At 34.9% G+C, this 20,855-nt stretch overlaps 1 protein-coding gene across 9 annotated transcripts in view; it reads right to left on the bottom strand.

The window, feature by feature from the left end:
• Positions 1-20,855, bottom strand: part of N4BP2 (NEDD4 binding protein 2) — a 91,661-nt gene that overhangs the window by 33,218 nt on the left and 37,588 nt on the right. For all 9 annotated transcript variants that reach the window (XM_023532174.1, XM_023532176.1, XM_023532177.1 and 6 more), the window contains 7 exons: positions 19,380-19,468; positions 15,009-15,085; positions 7,928-8,083; positions 3,757-6,098; positions 1,963-2,048; positions 1,434-1,479; positions 143-324 (listed from right to left, as the gene is read on the bottom strand). In XM_023532174.1, coding sequence (XP_023387942.1) covers positions 143-324; positions 1,434-1,479; positions 1,963-2,048; positions 3,757-6,098; positions 7,928-8,083; positions 15,009-15,085; positions 19,380-19,468 — 2,978 coding nt within the window. The remainder of the gene's footprint in view (positions 1-142; positions 325-1,433; positions 1,480-1,962; positions 2,049-3,756; positions 6,099-7,927; positions 8,084-15,008; positions 15,086-19,379; positions 19,469-20,855) is intronic.

The following is a 20,855-nucleotide window of genomic DNA, read 5'->3' as shown; positions in this document are numbered from 1 at the left end:
GCTTTAAACTATGTTTAAAACATTTTTCAATTTTAACAATACTTCAAACAGGTTACATACAGACTCCAGACTAGGAAATAGAGAATCGAATAAAAATCACAAAGCAAACATACATAATCAACCTAGAGCCAGTAATTCATACCATATTGTGTTTTTCCTGTAAGGCAATTTCTTCTGACATTATTTCTCTGAGTGATACTTTTTTAGTTTGAGTATTCCAATGATCCATTTCAGATGTTGCTAAAGTCTTCAGTAATTTTTTGCCTGTTCTCTGAGATTTTTGTTCAGTATTATCAAGATCAATATGCTCAACCATGGAAGGGTCTACAAAAGAGGGATAGTGTCAGACCCTCAAGAAAAAATGTACAAATTATACATTATACACTGTTACATCTACCTCAGAGAGACCTAGGAAACCTGGTTTTTTACTTTTAGCTTATAATGAAACTCCGAAATTTCAAAATACATCTTTTTACATAATTGCAAGCAAGAAATGATGTGTAATGTAGGAATATTTCAACTGAGCAATGATCCAGGTATCATTGTAAATCGACTCAATTCTTCCCACTCTTTTTCTTATCACATCAACACAGAAAATAGTGAGCAAATGATACTCAACATAAGGAACTGAACATTCTAAGAAATTCACAACAACAGGATTTAATGTGTAATATTTCTGCTGAGATATCAATACATTCTCATATATTCCTTTGCTTTCCTGGAGCGTCAAAAAACAGCAGATACTGTCATTTACACAACTCTGATACCCCATGGGCACTTCTAGCTCTCAAAAATCTTTAGCTATTGAGGCTACAACACAAGCACAGTCCGAAATAAAGCATATCCTAAGAATTCTCAAACTGCAAGTCCCAGTATGGAGTGGACATCTTATGTGTTCTACTTCACTCATGAAAGCTAAATATTACAGTTTTTTTCTTCTTTATGAAAATAAGAATTTTAAAAGAACTTTTACTTGTAAGTGGAAATTCTTGGGTATCATATTTTGTGGAAGTGTTAGATAGGACAAAGGTCTCAAGGTCTGGGCAGTTCTTACTAAATGCTACTCTTGATAAATGTTAAAATGTAGCACAGTTTTTTTGCAGATGCAACTGTAAACAATAATGAGCTTGACAGTAACCCAACCTGACAAGTTTAGCCAATTGCAAAGAAGAAATCAACATGTCATTGATCAAACAATGCATGTAAACAATGACTAAGCCTCTCTTAAGAGCTTCGGATGTGAATTCCCTGTCTCCTTTACTTGCTGCTACCTAACACAGACAACCACATCTGGTTCTTGAATAGAACATCAAGCATCAAGCCCCTTGAGTTTGGTAACAGATGTGTATTTAAAATAAATTAAAGTTCATACACACACCACCAAGTTTCAATATCAAGACAAGATCATTAGAAGTAAAAATAATGTGCTTTACCTTGTGTCAACTTGCCACAGGATACCTCTGCTTGTCTTTGTCGCTCCTAAACAAAAACGCAGAACAGGATTAACAAAGGAGGGTGCATTAGAAAACAAGATTATATTATTTTTCTCTAGAAATCATCTCTCCTTGTAAAACTATCAATCATTTTTCTAAAATCTGAAGTAAAACAATAAATTAGGTAAAATAAATTACAACTACATCGATATATTTTTTCCACTTATAGAGCTCTTATGCTATGTTTTTAACAAATTTAATCAGTACTGCAAGTCTTAAAATAGGGTATAAAAATTATTTACGATTTTTTTCCTTAAAAAAAAACATTGAGCTCCATCTCTGATTACATAATTTAGTTAGTTTAGAAATAATCTACAATACTGGAAAGAAAAAAAATCAGTAATCTGTTAAGAGATAAAAGTTCATTCTCAAAGTCAAAATTCAATAGAATTCTTTTCATATAACAGATTTGATTAAAGGTAACAAAATGGACACAAAAGGAGCTCTTTATAAAAAGAAGCCTACCAACCATTACAGATTCTTTCCATTTCTCATGAATCACTTTAGCCAGGTTCAGATCTATATGAACCACACAATCCTCAACTGTTAGAGACCCTTGTAAGGGGGGAGAAAAAAAAGAAAATATAATCACTACTCATTATACATGCAAAAAACATACTCAACCATTTTATGCATCATAATTCCAATCTGTATTATTAATGTAAGGAGGAGGCAAGAGAACTAAAGTATTAAATCAAGCTATATTCAGAGACTACAATATGGTGGTGATCAGCCCTACAGCCAGATCACCCAGATCACGAGAAAATCTGCAAAACAGAGTTCTGCTGAAATTACTAACAAACTGTTTACCTACACCATGAAGAGAAAAAGAGTCTTTAAGTTGTGCTCTACGCAAAATAAAATCATTCATTCTTTATGGCTAAAACCACGGGGAACCTATGGATCAAAGGCTTGGAATGGCCAGTAGGCCTTAAACGCTACATACTCTTACCTTTTTTTGCTACATACTCTTTATCCTTTTCCACTGTATGTTCATACCATCAAAGGAAAATGGGTAAACAAAGTCTTTAAACTTGTAATTTATAGAAACTAAGAATGATATCTGTAGGGTTAACTCAGAACATAGCCCCTCCACATACTCAGAAGAGTGAAAGCTGCCCGGCCAGCAGCCAAGGAAGGCAGTGCACAAAAAGCTTTCAGCAGTGCCTACTTCCAAGGATGTTTTCTGCTGCTCCCATGGACATCATCTGCTCCTGTAACCAAGCAGCACATCTTGCTGCCATCCATCTGAGAGGGCGGCTGCTCCCCCAGTGAGAAAACTCCTCCCTCTATTTGTGTGCATAGTAAAACTCTGCCTGTTCTTGGTCAGCAGCTGCTTTTTTCCTGCAGCTCCGACTGACTGCTGCTAAAGCTTCCCTGCCTTGTGAGTAATAATTAAACAGCATTTCTCACTCCTCTGGTCCTCCTGGTGGTTCTTCCGGAATATCCAACCCAGGCGCAAGTTCCAGGCCTAGGGCTCCTGCATTACAATATATAAACTGAATTTCCTAAACACTCGGGTTCCCTCTCACTGTCTCCATCGCTCCATTGTCTGTCCCTCTGAGTCTCTCTTAGGCTCTTACTCTTTGTCTCTGAGAGGAGACCACACTCTATGGAACATTTCCCTTCTCTAAAAAAATTTTCCTTTGACTCTAACTCTGGCATGCATTTGAATTCTTTCTTATGCTTAGCCAAGAACTGTCTCTTGGTGCAGGACATGAGCTGCCCCAAACTTGGGGGAATTTGTGCTGTCCTCTGTTATTATTAATTACTAACCTATGTTTCTAGTTCTAAATCTCTTGTAATATTTTTATGTAATATGTCATTGTTTTCACACTTCTTGGTTGATGCACTTATACAATACTTCATATATTTAAGCTATTCATGTCCGTTAGTCTAAATAAATTTATTCATTTCCATTAGTCAAGACTTTTCGAAAAGTGTATTCTAAAAAATTAATCTTGTCTTAGATGCATCTGGAGTAGCACCAAAGGGTTCAAAAAGGTTCATCTGTGTAAATAGGTATGAGGTAAATACCAGAGAAAACTTTCAATATATGCATGGGATAAATAAACTCCACATAAATACTAATTCTTCATATTACATTTTTTAAAATCCTCTACAAACATTTTATCAAAAATAAGGTAGGAGACACAAATTAATTTTATATATCAGTTAATAGATGAAATAATTAAATTAAAATTAAATTAAAATACTCATTAACATAAAAACACACATATAGGTAAATTTACTTTTTCCTTACCTGAATCAATACCAACAGGACCAAATAATTCATTAAGCTGAAAAGCCAGTTCAGGAGGTAATGCCAATTCCAGACAGTCAATGGTCAGAGATTTAGCCATCACTGGAGTGGGATTCATCATCTCAGTTTTGCCTTCTTCACTAACTCCAGCTGACATAGTACTACCTGCCATTAGAACTTTTTCCATTTTCTTTTCATCTTCATTCATAAACTCTTCAGTTTTTGGAAATTTCACATAATTCTTTGGAAGATTTTCATTTTTCTTTATTTCAAAAGAGTCAGTAGAATAAATTTCTTTTAATTCAAGATCTGATGTGCTCGATACAGAGTTTAAAATATCAGACAAATTCAAAGAATGCATACTATCTCCAATTTCTATGACTTCAAGATTCTTCTCCATTTCACTCACATCTTGAACTTTTAGTGTACCTGAAAAAGACTGATTGTTATATAAACCTGAAAGTTCTGCCTGACTATTAGGAATCACTTCATTAGTATTCTTTAGGTCTACAGTGGCACCAGGAAATACACATGTTATTAATCCAGGTTTTTCAGTGGTTATAGCTCTTATTTCTGCCTGCTCTGAATTTCCCTTTTCTGAGTAACAGGAAGACTGTACATTAGTGTCAGTGATACCAACTGCATGTCTAAATTCTGGCACAGAAGAACTAGAATCCTTTAAGATTCCTCTTTGGTTAATAATTTCCTTTAAATTCAGTCCCAGAGAAAATGGTCCAATTTGTGCTTCATCATATGATTTTTGGATATTCTCAAATTCAGTATCATCACATAATTTAGTTTCAGAATCCAACAAAAGGCTTGTGGCCCAAATAATATCTTTGTTACACCTCTCATATAAGTCTTTTAGGGCTTCTAATGAAAAGGATCCAAATAGTTTACAAAGAATGTTAAGATTTTCAGATTCATCAGTACTGGTAAGCTCACTTTCTTCAACAAATGTGCTTTTATCATACATTACCCTATATGGAATTGTTTCTTGAATATCTAATTTTGTGTTAATATTGAAAGCTTTTGGGTTAAATCCATCTAATCTTCCTGTTAATACTCTCACTGAATCAGAAACACTAATTTTATTCTTTTCTATTTTCCATAAGAGAGCAAAATCCTGTGGTTCAGTCTGGGTACACATGCCTACTTCTATTTCAGGGACTTCTTTAGGCTTTCCTTCTGGAAATTCAGTTAAAGTTTGTGATCTTACTACTCCAGGAATAGTTGGAGCACTATTGATAACAGTAAGAGACAGTGTGTATTGACCATGAATCTTTTCACTTGGACAAGTCTTATTCTCACACATCATTTCACTGGATAGCATTTCAGAATTTCCTAGAATACAGCTACCCAACGTTTTTAGTTCTTCAGGGCTTGTGCTCCAACAGGCCTCATGAGTATTGTCATTAGTTCCAAATTCTAAGTTGGGTTCATTTAAACCAGACTTTGGCATTCTTGATCTGTGTTCTCTCTGGGCTAAAGAATCAGACAAAGGCCACTCACCCACAATGTCCAATGAGTTTTTTTCAGTATTTTTATAACTATCACAGTTATAGCTACCAAAAGATTCTGAAGTATCATCACACTGTGACTTCTTGTCATCCTCTACACTTTCATGTGGAGATACTCCTTGCTGGATATGATCCACATTTACAGACAGACTATTATCTAATACTTTGCATGATGGAGAGATACTACACTTTTTGTAACTTTCTACAGATGAAGCTTTTTCAGTTTTTCGGTTCCTTTTTGTCCTCTGACCAAAAGTCTTATCAACTGGCCAATCACCGACAAAATTTGATAGCTCATGTCGTGGGAACTTTTCCAAAGTTGATTTGCTTTTTTGTTTTCCAAAGGCGTTTTTCTTTACCATTGCTTTTTCTTCCAATATTTCACCAGGTGAAGAGTTTTCATTTTGAAGTGATATAGAATTTGAAAGATCAAAGGCTTCCTGATTATTTTCACTGTAGCTAATATTAGGTGGCATTCTCTCTATAAAACTATCTGCATCAGTTTTATTATACTCTTTTTCAGAGACCATTTCTACTTGCTCTTCTTTACTTTTGTCTGTTACTTGTACTTTGCTTTCAGAATCAGAAAAATACATGTCTGAAACTTCCTGAATGAAAGCACTCTGAATATGAGGATTCATTCCACTTCTTTCTTTTCTTTCTTTGTTTAAATAAGCATTAGAGAGACATGTAACATTCTCCAGTAACATAGTTTCTTTGGTCACTTCAAGTGTCTTCTCTTCACTTAACTCTATGTGCTTCAAAGATGAGGAAAAAACATTTTCTTCTTTTTCAGAGGTAGTATCTTCATTCTCTCTTGGGCTGTAAGATTTTTTTTTTAAGTATTATAAGGAAGTCTCTTAATGTTACCATTAATATTATGATTTAAATTAAAGAAGCATTCAACTGAAAGACAGGGCACTTAACATTTATTTATTCTAAAAATTCTAGAAATAAACTACATTAAAATTATAAAAGCTAATCTTGATCTTTCCCTAATACACAATGAACACATCCCTTTGTTGTAACCCCACCAGCACGTAGAAGAACTAAAATTTTCTTTGAATTGAAGAATAAACATGAGATTTTCAGTTAAGGTGTTTATTATGCATTAATATTAAAGTTAAGTTTTGAAATTTGTTCCCCAAAAAAGACACCACCTCCCTGGCTTCTCTCTGACCTACTTAAGCTTAGCATATATGAAACTAGGTCCGCCTCTATACCATCTATCTGTCATTTGCTAGAGGAAATTGCTTAAGCAAGCTTCATATATAAAGTCACAAAGAGTCAACCTATGTAATTTGCACAATTAAGAGAAATAAGAGAGGAGAGCTCTCACTTATTAAATTTTTAAAAACCATCCTTGATGTTAATCTCAGACTTTTCCTAATCATTACTTTCAACTTCAGTGCCTTTCCCTTATTCAATTTGTCAACTCATCTTCTTTCATTTCTTTATTTCAGGAGCTCTTAAAGTCCCACCTTTCCCATGAAACCTCCCTACATGAAATCACACCTAGCACTGAGTTTTCTATATGCTAGATGTTATTCTAAATCCTTTGCAAAGTGTTAATTCATAATCCTATGTGATCCTTATGAGCAAAGTGTTACTACTGCTATTTTAGAAATGAAGAGCTGAAGTATATAGATTTTATAAAGGTGCAAATTACAAAACTTTGGAATTTGAAGCCAGAAAATAGAGCTCAAGAGCCCATGTTCTTTACTATTTTGCAACACTGCTCCTCAGTAAAAGGACATTTACGAATTTTCTCTTCCCGACACTATTTTAACAGCCTCTCCATCCCTTACCATCATAAAACACTGGCTATTCAGACATCTCTATATATTTAAGGTTCTTCTTTACTCATTTATTCAATTGTTTATATGTCTGAAATGTTTAACAGAAATCAGTACTATCCTGGATTGCAAACTTTCAAAAGGCTATGACTCATATTATTTAGTAAAACTATACCATTAATAATTTTTATAATACTAGCTTGAAAAATTTTTACTAATACCTAAGGAAATTAAGTGATGTGACTATCTGCATCAGTTTTATTATACTCTTTTTCAGAGTATATAAAATAATAACAAAGAGGAGCTAAGGTAACAGATGAATACTAGAATAGCAGGAAGTTACATAATGAAGATAGGCGTATTCAGAGTATAAATATGGACCCATAAAATTGAGGACAATGAAAAAAGCTCCCATGTCATCACTCATGTAAACTTTTACTTCTCTTGCTCATCATATATATCCTGTTTCAGGCAAGACTATACATAAACCTTACAAGTAACAAACATCTACCTTATTTTTATTTATTTATTTTTTCCCTCTTTAATTCCTGCCCCCCTCACCTATGGATGTTGCTGTTTCCCCTTAAGAACTGGATCTCTGAAGGCGGGGCATCCCCTCTCACACGTGGGTGTGCACCCGGGGCTTGGCGCACCTGGGGTACGGTCTGTGGCTCTAGCTGGGGCGCGAACCCAGGATCTTCTGCGTGCAAAGCAGACGTGCTAACCACTATACTATGGAGCCACCCCATCTATCTTATTTTTAAAAAGTTATTTGGCAGTGACTTCACAAGCTCCAAAATTATCATATTTTTAAAAATTAAGTTTCAATTTTTATAAATAGGGACTTTAACCTACCTGGAACTTCTGTCCTCACAAGAATATGCACACAATTCAATACGTTCAATTTTCTCCGGAACTGAAGAACTCATGATTATTGGCACTGAAACAAAACGTTGATAGTGTTCCAACATTCTTGTTATTTTTTCTTTGCTTACCCCATGAATATTACGCCTAAAAATTCCAGGAAAGAAAGGGATAGAAGGAATATCGGTAATTAAGTTTTAAAAAATTATGACGTATGATGTCAAAAAAAAAGACATATTCCTAACAAAAATATCAAAGTTGGCTTACTGTAATAACAATATATACTATTTGAATCTAATTTTTACTTTATTTAGGATGTCTTAAATTATTATTTTCTTAATCATTCCATATAATCTTTTCCAAGCATCCTTTAACAACTTGGAAAAAAAAGAGCAGATCCTAAAAATTTTAAAGGAAGTTATTCTCAAGTTGTGCAAAAAAAATCTCATAAGACTGACCATTGTTAAAGAAACACAATACAGTGCACATAGAATTAAAAAAAAAAAAAAGAACATGACCATCATTTCAAGGCTTTAAATAGTTATTAAATAATGAGTTAAAAATTCTACTGGAAAGCTTTCACCTATCCCAGTATGGCAGACTAGATATCCCAAAGGGCCCTCCTGTCACAAGAAAACTGAATCCTAAGTGAATTAAAGCAAACATACATTTTAAGTTCAAGCAAAGAAAAAAAACTACTACTTTAAGTCTCTGGATACCCAAATATGAAGATTGTTATATTTGTGTTTTCACTCATGATAGCTTATTTCTGTGTGTTTTTATTCATGAGCTTACATTTAGTGGAATCTAATATGAGACTCTTTAGTCCTTAAACTGGGGGTGCTTTCATTCACACAGTATCTGGATTTGCATCTTCCAGGAGGCCAATTGGTCCCTCAATGGTCCTGTCTTAATGAAAACATATCAGCTGCAATTCTTCTATCTTGGGCTGGACCAAGGCTTAGTGTCTGGATCTCAGGGCTAGTATTAGTATTTGCCACCTGGGCAAATCTGGCTTTCATATTTACCTACCTCGATCTTGTCTGGTTTCAGATCACAGAGAAGCAAAGACATAGAAAATATGAAAGAGAGGTTAAGAGAAACAGACATAGAGGACAGAGCAAAAAGGTCTAGTATATGTCTAATCCAAATTCCGGAAAGAGAAAACAGAGTACATGGGGTAGAAGCAATTTAAAGAAAAATAGTTGAGAATTTTCCAGAACTGATGAAAGAAATCACCCCCAATCTCAGAAGCCCAACAAATCCCAAACAAGATAAACAAGAAATCCACAACTAGAAATATAGTACTGAGATTGCCATTCACCAAAGATAAAGAGATGATGATAAAAGCAAACAGAAATTTTTTTAAAACAACTAGTTGATTATGATGAAATCAACTATTAGAATTATAGTTCACTTAAAAACAATAACAGAAGTCAGACAAGAATAATGGAAACTGTCAATCTAAAAAATATAGACCTAGCAAAAGTATCTTAAAAGAATGAGGGCAGTAAAAGGATTTTCCATTAAAAAAAAAAAAGTTTGACATGAAGCAGGCCTACACTGTAAAAAAAAATCCTAAAAGGTGAATGTCAGACAGAAGGAAATTCAGAGATGAAAAGTCTATGATTAAAAAAAAATTAAGCATAAAGCAACAACTACATGAGTGAAAACAAACACTATCTGTACATTCTGGACAATCATAGCATGTTAGTTAGAAGGGAGTAAGTGTCAGAGTTAAAATGTTTAAAAGTCCTTTTATTTGTGAGAAGGAAGGTTAAGAAAATGGATTGAATTTAAAGTTTGCATGATAATATTTTTAATGTAACAGCTAAATGAATAAAAAGTGTCTATAATTTCCAAATTAGCACAGAAGGAAAAATAAATAAGAAAAACTGTATTCAGTAAAAAAAAAAAAAAATCCAAAATAAGGCATGATAGGAGAAAAAATTCAATTATTTTCTGGGACAGGGGTAAAAATTACAGAAAAGGTAATATAAATAGAAAGCACACAGAATTGGACAGTAAGAAACAAGACCAATTATATGAATAATCATATGAATTATATGAATTGTTAAGAACTAAGCTTATCAGTTAAAAGCCAAAGATAAATAGAGTGGATTTTTTAAAACCCAATCATACTGGTTACAACAGCTATGCCTAAACATAAAGATACTGAAAGGTTGAAAGTAAAAGTTGGAAAAAGAAACATTTAAATACTAACTAAAAGGAGGCTAGTGTAGTACTAGTAGTATTAGACAAATTAGACTTTATTTATAATAAACATATTAAGATAAGAGAAAATCACTAAACAAGGATTAAGTGTTCAATTAATTAGAGTGATTTAAAAATCTTAAGCTTCTGTGTACTTTGAAAAATATCCTCAGAATATAAAGTGAAAATAGGCAGAATTATAAGGAGAAACTGACATATTCAACACTATACAGAGAGACTTCAACACACTTCTGCCACAGATTTCCTCACCCTTCTCTTAAACATTAACCAAGCAAACCTAAAACAATAATAAGGCTACAGGAGATGTGACCAATAGAATAAGCATGATTTAATAATATATTAACATGCTATAACCAGTATACATTCTTTTTATATTTTTTATTTTGCAATTAGTTGACATACATTATTATATTAGTTTCAGGAGTATGACATAGCGATTAGACATCTATATAATTCACAAAGTGATCATCCCAATAAATCTAATATCCATCTGACGCTGTACAGTTATTACAATATTAGACTATATTCCTTATGCTATACTTTATATCTCCGTAACTATTTTGTAATTACCAATTTGTACTTAATTCCTTCCCTCTTTTTCATTAATCCCCTCAACTCCTCTCCCATCTGGTAACCTTCAAAATGTTCGGTTTATCTATGATTTTATTTGTTTTCTTGTTTATTTTGTTCTTTAGATATCACATGTACATGAAATCATACGGCATTTGTCTTACTCCACTCAGCACAATACCCTCTAGGTCCATCATGAAATATCTTTTTCCATCTGTGTGTTTTAATCTGAAGTGAGTCTCTTGTAGGCAGCCTATGTAAGGGTCTTGTTTTCTTATTCATTCAGTCACCCAATCTTTTGATTGGAGTATTTAATTTTTTTTATTTGAAGTACATGTTAATATATAGTTATTGCCATTCTTTACTCATATTTTTGATACATATTGAAGTCCCTCCAATATTTCCTGTAATACTGGCTTGGTGGCAATGAACTCCTTTAGCTTTTTCTAGTCAGAGAAGCTCTTTATCTGTCCTTCAATTCTAAATAATAACTGGGTAGAGAAACGTTGGTTGTATATTCGTGCTTTTCATCACTTTGAAGATTTTGTGCCAAGCTCTTCTGTAAAGTTTCTACCGAGAAATCTGCTGGCAAGTCTAATGGGAGCTCCCTTGTAGGTAAGTAATTGCTCTTCTCTTGCTGCTTTTAAGATTCTTTGTCTTTAACCTTCGGCATTTTAATGCTGTGGGTCTTTTGGGGTTCATCTTGTTTGGGACTTTTTGAATTTCCTGGGGTTGTATGTCTATTTCCTTCACCAGGTTAGGGAAGTTCTCCGTCATTATTTCTTCAAATAGGTTTTCAATTTCTTGTTTTCTCTTCTTCCTGTACCCTCATGATGTAAATGTTGCTACGCTTGATATTGTCCCAGAGACGTCTTAAAGTAACTTCATTTTGGGGGGATTTTTTCTTGCTGCTATTCTGACCGAGTGTCCTCTGCTATCCATCCCATCCTCTAAATCACTGATTCAATCCTCTGCTTCATACACTCTGCCGATTCCCTCTAATGTACTCTTCATTTCAAACACTGTATTCATTACTGACTGGTTCCCTCTTGTGTTTTCCATCTCCATTTTTGTTTTCTATCTCTTTAAGTTCTCTGCTCTTTCCCTAAGTTCACTGAGAATCCTTATAATCAGTGTTTTAAACTCTACATCTGGTAGACTGCCATCTCCATTTTGTCCCAGGTGTCCTGTGGGACCCAGTGGCAGAATATTCCCTGCTCACCTCAGCAAGGTGCTCAAGGTGTGCCCCTTGTGTGAGTCATGTGTGTGCTCCTGTTAATAGTTGATCCCTGATTGCCATCTGCACATCAGTGGGAGGGACTGACCTGTGGGCTGATTGGTTGTGAGGCTTGGTTGGTGAAAGGCTGACCCTACGGATTAGGATTCACTTTAGCGGGGCTCTGGTACCTGACCAGTCTGCCCTTCAGGTGTGTCCTCCTCAGGTGCAGCCTTGGGTAGTGCTCCAACTCTGGGGCTGGTTGAAGCAAGCCACCAAGTGTGCCGACTCAAGGGCCTCCTGGAAGGGCCTAGCTGCAGGCCAAGTTCAACCACAGCCTGTGCACCTATGGGGCCACCTGGTAAGTCATCAAGCAATCTGCAAATGGCTGCCACCTGTGCTGGGCTTACAGGTGCCTCGAGAGGCCAAGCCAGGAACCGAGGCCAGCTGCTACTATTATGGGGCCTGGGACTGCTCAGCAAGAGGTATGGAGGACATCAAGGCCATATGCTGCTTCTTTGGGTTTTGTGAGCCTTTGAGAGATTTTAGGAAAGTCTGCAGGAAGAGGCTTGGGTGGGCCTACAAGTTGAGAGAGGTGGAGTCTCAGGGAACCACCTGGGCAGGGCTGCCTGTGCTATCCAGGTTGATGGAGACTGAGTTATGGTGGCAGACTGCATCCACTCTAGAAGTGAGGACGACTCAACAAAAGAACAATGGATGCTACTAGGATTTCTGTTTGGGAGAAAGCTGCCCCTGCAGCCCTCGCCCTGAAGCATCTCCACATACATATCTGATGCTCCCTGGGCAGCTGCCCCAGTGCTGGAACTCAGAGCAAGTGATTCCATCAGTGAGTAAGGCCAGGCACAGGCTCTTTAAGAGGAACGTCTGCAACTCCCACAGCCTTCCATCTCACTCAGCCACAATCTGCGCTGGTTTTCACAGCCAGAGGTTGTGGGGACTTCTATTCCCAGCACTGGAATCCTGGGCTGGAGAGCCCAGCATGGAGCCTGGACCCCTCGCTCCTCAGATCAGGGAGGGGGTTCTGCAGCCAAGATAACCCTCCCAATTCTTGATCGCCACACGTGGTTGTGGGACCTGGCCATTTCACATCTCTGTACCTCTTACTAGTCCGAGGTGACCTCTTATGTTTGTCCCTAGTTGTAGGGCTTCTGTTCAGCCAGACCTCAAGTGACTCCCAGTGATGGCTGCTTTCTATTTTTGGTGGGGTCATGAGAGGAAGCACGCACAGCACCCATCTTCTACGCCATCTTGACCTCCCTTTCTCCCAGTATATATTCTTGTCAAGCAAACATGAAACATTAAAAAATTGATAATAAACTAGGCCATAAAACACATCTTTTAAAAATATCAGAGAATTAGTGTCACATAAACTGTACAAACTAAGTACAGTTAAGTTGAAACCAATTTTTTAAAACATCTAAATTTAAAAACCATCTATTCAGAAATTTAAAAACATAGTTCTAAATAATACAAGGCTTAAAGAATAAAATTAATTATAATATAAATTAAAAAATAAATGACAAAAAGAAAGTATCATATAATAAAAATCTAGGAGCGGCTAACATAGTATCCAGGAAAATTTATAATATAAAATTCTATTAGAAAATGACCTAAACTTTCAGGTAGAGATTTTAAAAAATAAAACAATAAACAAAGCAAAATAGATTTTTTTTTAAAGAAAGTACAATAAAAGAACAGAAATGATTAAATATAAAACAAATTTATAGAAAGATCAACCAAGTAGAGTTGTTATTTTGAAAAGGCTAATAAATAATATCCTGATTTCTAGTGAGAATAATCAAGAAAAAAAGAAGAGCAATACACATAAACATATTAGGATGAAAAAGGGAACTTAAGTATAGAGATAAATGGTAAGAGAATATTATAATTGTGTTAACAAAATATTAATAAATTTGAAAACTTTGGTGTAATAGAAAACTTCCAACTGAACCTTCTAAGAAAAGACCAGATTCAGACAGTTTCATAAGTAAATTCTATCAAACATTCAAACTTACATAAACTCATGAAAGAGAAAAAGAAGATATACTTCCCAACTAATTTTATGAACCTAAAACCATGATACAAAAGCCAGGCAAGACAGGGCAAGGAAGAAAAACTTATAGGCAACCTCACTCATTTATACAGATAATGTATCAAAAGAATAAAAGGGATAAAGTACTGATACATGCTACAATGTCAATGAACTTTGAAACATTATGCTGAGCATAAGATTCCAGACACAAAAGACCACATAAAGTATGATTCAATTATATGCAAAGCCAGAACAGGCAGATCCATAGTGAAAGAAAAGCAGATTAGTGGTTTCCAGGAGAGGTGGGAATTGGGAGCGACTGATAGCAGGTTTCTTTTTGAGGTGACAGTTGTACAATATTGTAATTACACTATAATTAGGTTGTTCCTTTAGTTATTAAATTAGTTAAAATTACCAAGAAGAAAATACTCTGACCAAAATTAAGTAAGGGGTATCTCTGAGGGAGAATAAAGCACAAAGAAAAACACGTTGTCCAAGTCTTGAGTAACATTTTTATCAAAGTCAAACAATCAAATAAAGAAGAGCAGGAAGTGGGAGTGGTTTTAAAATACCTAGACAGCTGAACATATGCTGCCTTTTCCATCTATCCCTCCTCAGTTCCTTCCAGTATTCTAAGCCACTAGGTAGCCAGAATTTGTTCCTCCAGTAGTATATGGTCAGGTATGCCAAACCCTAGGGTCTGTTCTAGTTTCAGATATTAACATTTTATTAGTAAATAATAAAGTACTGACTATATAAGACAACTGGAATTTTTCTGTTAATTAACTCAGTTTTAAGAACAAAAAGATACAAACTCTTTATAAACTGGAAAAAAAAAAGCCTACAGGCAATATGAAATTTGTCACCAATTTTCAAGTGGCAAAACTGCAATCTAATCCATTTTGGTTCATTCATCATTCATAAGGGGAAAAACTCTACATAGACTTTCTATCACTGCTATGAAATAAAAAATATGTTAGATAGTCTCCAAGTTATACCTTGCAAGTTCCTTTGGTTTGAACTTCCACCATGTGTCCGGTTCTCGAAAAAGGACTTTATATTTATATTTTTGAGACTACATTAAAAAAAAAAAAAGACAAAAAAAAGCATTTAAAAATAATTACTTCTATGAAATTAAATTCACTATACCCAAATTTGTAGAATGTTAAAACCGAAAGAACCTAAAAGATTATCTAATCTTGATGAGTGTGTTAAACTGGTAAATTAATCTCTCTGACCCAGTCATTGACTTCCAGAAATATTTATGCTGATAAATACTTACATAAGCGTGCAAAAATATATATTCACCAGGATAGCTAGTTCACCATCATTTATAACAGCAAAAAAATGCAAACAATTCAGTAGCTTATGGAACTAGCTAAATAAATGAAGGTACAACCATATAATGAAAATTTTATACAGGAAGTTTTTAAATTCTTATGTATTAATGAGGATGATCCTTAATATAAATCATTAAGAAAGTAAGATTGAGAATTTTCAGTTGCATAAAAAAGGATTACTCATACCTTTGAACATGTATAGAAAATTTCTGGAAAGATTCTCAAAAATACTATAAAAAGCATCAACCTCAAGGGAGTAAGACTTTGGACATTCTTTTTTATTGTTTGAATATTCACCATATACATACATGACTTTTATATTTTAAAACTATTTTAAATAATATCTCATTTTATTTCTCAAATCTATATGGCTATAAACAAAAAGCCAAGCCATACACTTGTGCACTAGACCCATCTCAAGGATAATTAATTTCAGCAATTCTCCCCTCTTTCTGAGGCATTGTTAATTGTTCCCTCCTTCCTGAATAAATCCCATCAAATTCAGTTACTTCTCTCATCTTATGCTTAGCACCCCATTTCCCCTACCAAGTACCTCCCCATTTTCCTACTTTCCTTTGTAGGAAAATGTCTCAAGATAATTACTATATTCTCTGTCTCCAGTTCCTTTCCTCCAATTCCCACTCCCTCACTGGCTATTCTACTGAAACTGGGCATCAAGACTATAAATTACTTTCACACTGAAAAAATGCCACGGTTAATTCTCAGTCCTCTTACTTGACCCTCAACAGCATCTGTCACATTTCATCACTCTCTTCTCCTTATACTTTTCAGTGCACACTATTGCTTTTCCTTCTACTCCACTGAGTGGGTGTTCTTAGTCTTTTCTGTTAGTCCTTCCTTTTCACCTAGACCTCTTCTCACTGTAGAATGCCCCAGACTTAATCTTTGGTCCTCTACTCTTGATCTACACTCACTTCCTCAGTAATATCACTCCATGTGTTGGCTTTAAATATTATCCACATGGTAATGACTCTGAAATATATGTCTTTAGCCCAGAACTCATCCCTCAACCTCAAACTCACAGATCTTCAACCATCTATTCAGCAAACTTGACATATTCAAACCTAAATTTCTGAAATCCATTACGCTACACCCACCTAAAACTATTCTCCTTCATCTCAGCTGATGACAAGCTCCAGTCACACAGGCCAAAAACCAACCTTGATGGCTGTCATAATTGACTCCTTTCTTTCTTTAACATCCCCATCAATCAAATAAGAAATTCTGTTGGTTCCGCTTTCAAAATATATCTAGAATCTAATCACCACTGTCCCCTTCACTGCTACCAGGCTTTTCTGAGCCACATGCTCTCTTACTTTAATTACTGCTATAGCCCTCTAGTCTCCCTGTTTCCATCCTTGCCCCGCCTAAGTCTATTCTCAACACTGTATTACAGTGATCCTGTTAATAGCTGGATCATGTCGCTACTCTGCTCAAAAACTCTTTGTTATGGACTGAATGTTTGTGTCCCCTCAAACACTGTACATTGAAATCCAAATTCCACCATGTGACTGTTTTTGGAGATAGGGCCTTTAATGGAGATAATTAAAGTTCAATGAGGTCATAATAGTGAGGCCCTGATCTGATAGGATTAGTGTCCTTATAAGAAGAGATATCAGAGAACTTACTATATCTGCTATGTGAGAACATAGCAAAGTAGCCATTTTAGAAGCCAGGAAGAGAACTCTCACCAGAAAACAACCTAGTGGACTCTAATCTGGGACTTCTAACTTCCAGAACTGTGAGAAAATAAATTTCTGTTGTTTAAGCCACCCAGCCAATGGTATTTTGTTATGGCAGCCTGAGCTAACACGTCTTCCATGTCACTCAAGGTAAAATCCAAAGTCCTTAAAGTGATCTAGGTGCCCTTGCATAATCTGCCATACCATCTTCCCAACCACCATTACAGATCTGACCTCATCAACTACTGATTCCCTCAGTTTTATGGCAAAATGTCAAAAGTGGACACTGCTACTTTCTGTCATTACTGACAGAAAAGCCCAAAAGTCAAACCAGAGACCAAGGTAGGAATGACATAACATCCTATAATATGCCTACTCACTTCCATCTCTTCACTTCAGCACCAAATTTCATACAAATTATTCAGGGCCTGGCAACAGCCTGGGTCTCCAATTACCTAAACAGGATGTCAAGTAGTTCTTAAGATAAAATTAATTTTAAATGCACACACACAGAAAAGACTATGAATTTAAAGACCTTTTTCAATTCCCATATCAACAGGCAAATCTTAACAATAGTTTTGCTGTTGTCACTAAGCATATCTGACTGTTGCCTATTTACTCTCAACTCACTGCCTCACTATTTTTGTAAATGTCAAGACAGTAACAGATGGTTATCTCCAATCTATTCCACTCCCCCACAACTCTCATTATCTTCGTAACAAAAAGTCTTCTGTCTCTACAGTAATTCCTATGTCTACTTCCTTATGAAGAAAAAATGAGTTGGGTACTCTATGACAAGCAGGAGTCCTTTATACTTCTAAATAGAGTTGGGAAAAGACAAGGAATACTGAAAAAATAACTATATTTTCAATTATTATGTAAGAAAAAAAGGGAAAAGAAAACATTATAGAATCTCTAAGGCTAAATGAAAATCAGAAACAGTAATTTGGGGCTTTCTTTGTTCTCTACGTAGAAGGATAAAGTGTTAAAGGGCTTTCTAAGATGACAGCAGGAAGCTAAGGAAAATCTATAGAAAAGTAAAGTAAGGTTAAAGGGTTATGGTGAATAGATTAGTCTAGAAATTAGGAACTCCTAAAGCCAGAAAACAAACCAAATTTCAGCTCCAAATATATTAAAATCAAGTCTTTTTGTTTCTTGTACTGTCCCTGCACAGAAGTAAAATCTCATTTGCTTTCAAAGGACACAAAATTTTCTTCAAAAAGGTGAAGAATCACATCTTCAAAATAGTACAAGGGCTCCAGGCACAGCAGAGGAGGTAGAGGCTAGATGTATTGAAGACATAAAAGAGGAAAGGCAACATTCATTCAAAGAAGCATAAAATGAACTTTCATGTGCCAGGCATGTGCTAATCTTGGGGGAATAAACAAAACAATACCCCATATTCACAAAAGCATCATTCATCAATTTACTCAAGAAATATATATTTACTGTATGCCAACCATAGTGCTATACCCTGGAGATTAAATGAGGAATAAAACAATGGTCCTACCCTCAAGAATATACAGATGGCCTAGAGTCAAATTCAGCCCATCAGGCAGTATTTGTACACCCTAGGAGCTAAGAATAGTTTTTATATCTTTAAAGGTTCGTTTAAAAATAAAATTAAAAAGAATATGCAACAGACTGTATGTGACCTGCAAAACCTAAAATATTTACTATCTGGTGTTTTATAGAAAAAACTTAGCCAACCCATGGCCTACAAATAAAAACGCTGTGCTTAATGCTATGACAGAAGTAAGCCAGCGTAGCAGGAAAGTAAAAAGATTACTCACCTCAGCTTTTTAGTAAGTTAATGAATACTAACTTCTTGAAAAAGGTAACACCAAAACTGGGCAAAAAAAAAAAAAAAGCTGACAAATTTAGAGAACTAAAAATACGTAAGTTTACAGAATTCTGAATTTCTCAGATTAGCAAAATTTCAAAACAAATATAGGGAATAACAAAGGACCACCAAATTTTGATTCTACCAAGTAAGACTAATAAAAAATTTATACACATATACACACAATCACACACAAAATTATCATATACGTATATATTCATACACAAACATAAAATTATAACACCACTACCTTCTCAAAAAAGTATCAAAAATACCTCAGAATTTAAAAACTGAATCTCAGAACCTGAAAAAAAATTTAGCTTTATGAAAAAACTATTCCTATTTTTATCATTTTGCTGAAGATCAGAGAAAGCTCAGTTACAGAAAGTCCAAGGACTATTTGCTTGATATTCACTTATATAATTAACATCTCCAATAATTTCAAACCCACTATTATAGACTTATGACAATTATGGTACAAACCAAAGCAACATAGGGCTTCATTTCCCATGCCTGTAGGTTTGTATTATCTATTATTATAGGAGATAGCTTCTTCTCAAATGCTTCTTTTGCTGAAAAACACAAACAGAAAATCATTTTTAATAAGTGTTACCTTGCTATTTTAAAAACCTGATCCTGTTTCATAATTTGAAAATTACAGGTATGTGTTAATTTTACTCAACTCTACTTCTAAATATCACTTTTGAGTATATAAAAAATTAACGCACTGGCAAATATTAAATAATGATTTGAATAATAAATACTAAACACTAAATAATAAAGTTATACTAAAGTTGTAATCAGAAAATTAATAAAAATTATATGATCTAAATTTTATGTGTTATATGTATAAACAGCATAATGAAAACAAAAAGCTATCACTAAAAACAGTATCATAAAAGTAATATGGTATCCTAGATGAGATTCTGGAACAGAAAAGGACTTTTGTAGAAAAACTAAAGGCCAAAGTTATATAATAAGTCCAAGTCTGGAGTTTATTTTATAGTAATGTACCTGTGATATTGTGATGTATAACAGAAATGCATATTTGGTCTTCATCCTGTTTCTGGCAGAGCTCCTAAAATCTTTGGAATTTCCTAAGTGATGAGAGCTTAAAGATGCTTCTTATTTAATAAAGTGACCTATGGACCACCTAAGGATGGGGGCTGGTTTCCAGTATAACCTGGTGATTAGAGGGTTGGAACTTCCAGTCTCTGTAATAAAGCCTCCATAAAAACCCAAAAGAAGAGGGTTCAGAGAACTTCCAGGTTGGTGAACACATGGAGGTGCTCGGTGAGTAGCGTGCCTAGACTCAAGGCCATGGAAAATCCATACCTTTCCCTATACCTTGTCTAGTACATATCCATCTGGTTGTTCCTGAATTATATCCTTGTATAATAAACTAGTAATCTTGTAATTAAACAGGATTTCCTGAGTTGTGTGAGACACTCCAGCAAATTAATCGAACCCAAGGAGGGGATCGTTGGAACCTCCAATTTGTAGCCATGGGTCAGAAGCACAGGTAACAACCTGGGCTTGTGACTGGTGTTTAAAGGGTAGTCTTGTGGGACTGAGCCCCTTTACCTGTGAAATCTGATTCTATCTCTAAGTAGATAGTGTCAGAATTCTCCAAAACTTCATGTTGGTTTGAGGAAGCCTCCACACACACACTGGAATAGGGTCCAGGAACCCTTTCCAGTACCAATATTAATTTCTCAGTCTTGACAAATATACTGTGGTTATATAAGATGTTAATATTAGAGGAAAATGGGTGAGAAGTATACAGGAACTCTATACTGCTTTTGCGATCCTTCCAGAAATCTTAAATTATTCCAAAACAAAGTTAAAAAACAAAAAAATATATAAACACCAAAAAAAAAAAAACGTAATGATTAAAATAAAGAAAACATTAATATATACTGTTGTGCAAGAGGTTTTCTTCTAAAAATACATTTTTCC

This window comes from Pteropus vampyrus, unplaced genomic scaffold (assembly GCF_000151845.1).
Source record: "Pteropus vampyrus isolate Shadow unplaced genomic scaffold, Pvam_2.0 Scaffold79, whole genome shotgun sequence".
NCBI classification, from domain to species: Eukaryota; Metazoa; Chordata; class Mammalia; order Chiroptera; family Pteropodidae; genus Pteropus; species Pteropus vampyrus.
Note: the sequence above shows the minus strand (reverse complement) of the source record. Positions and strands in the feature narration are given on the sequence as shown.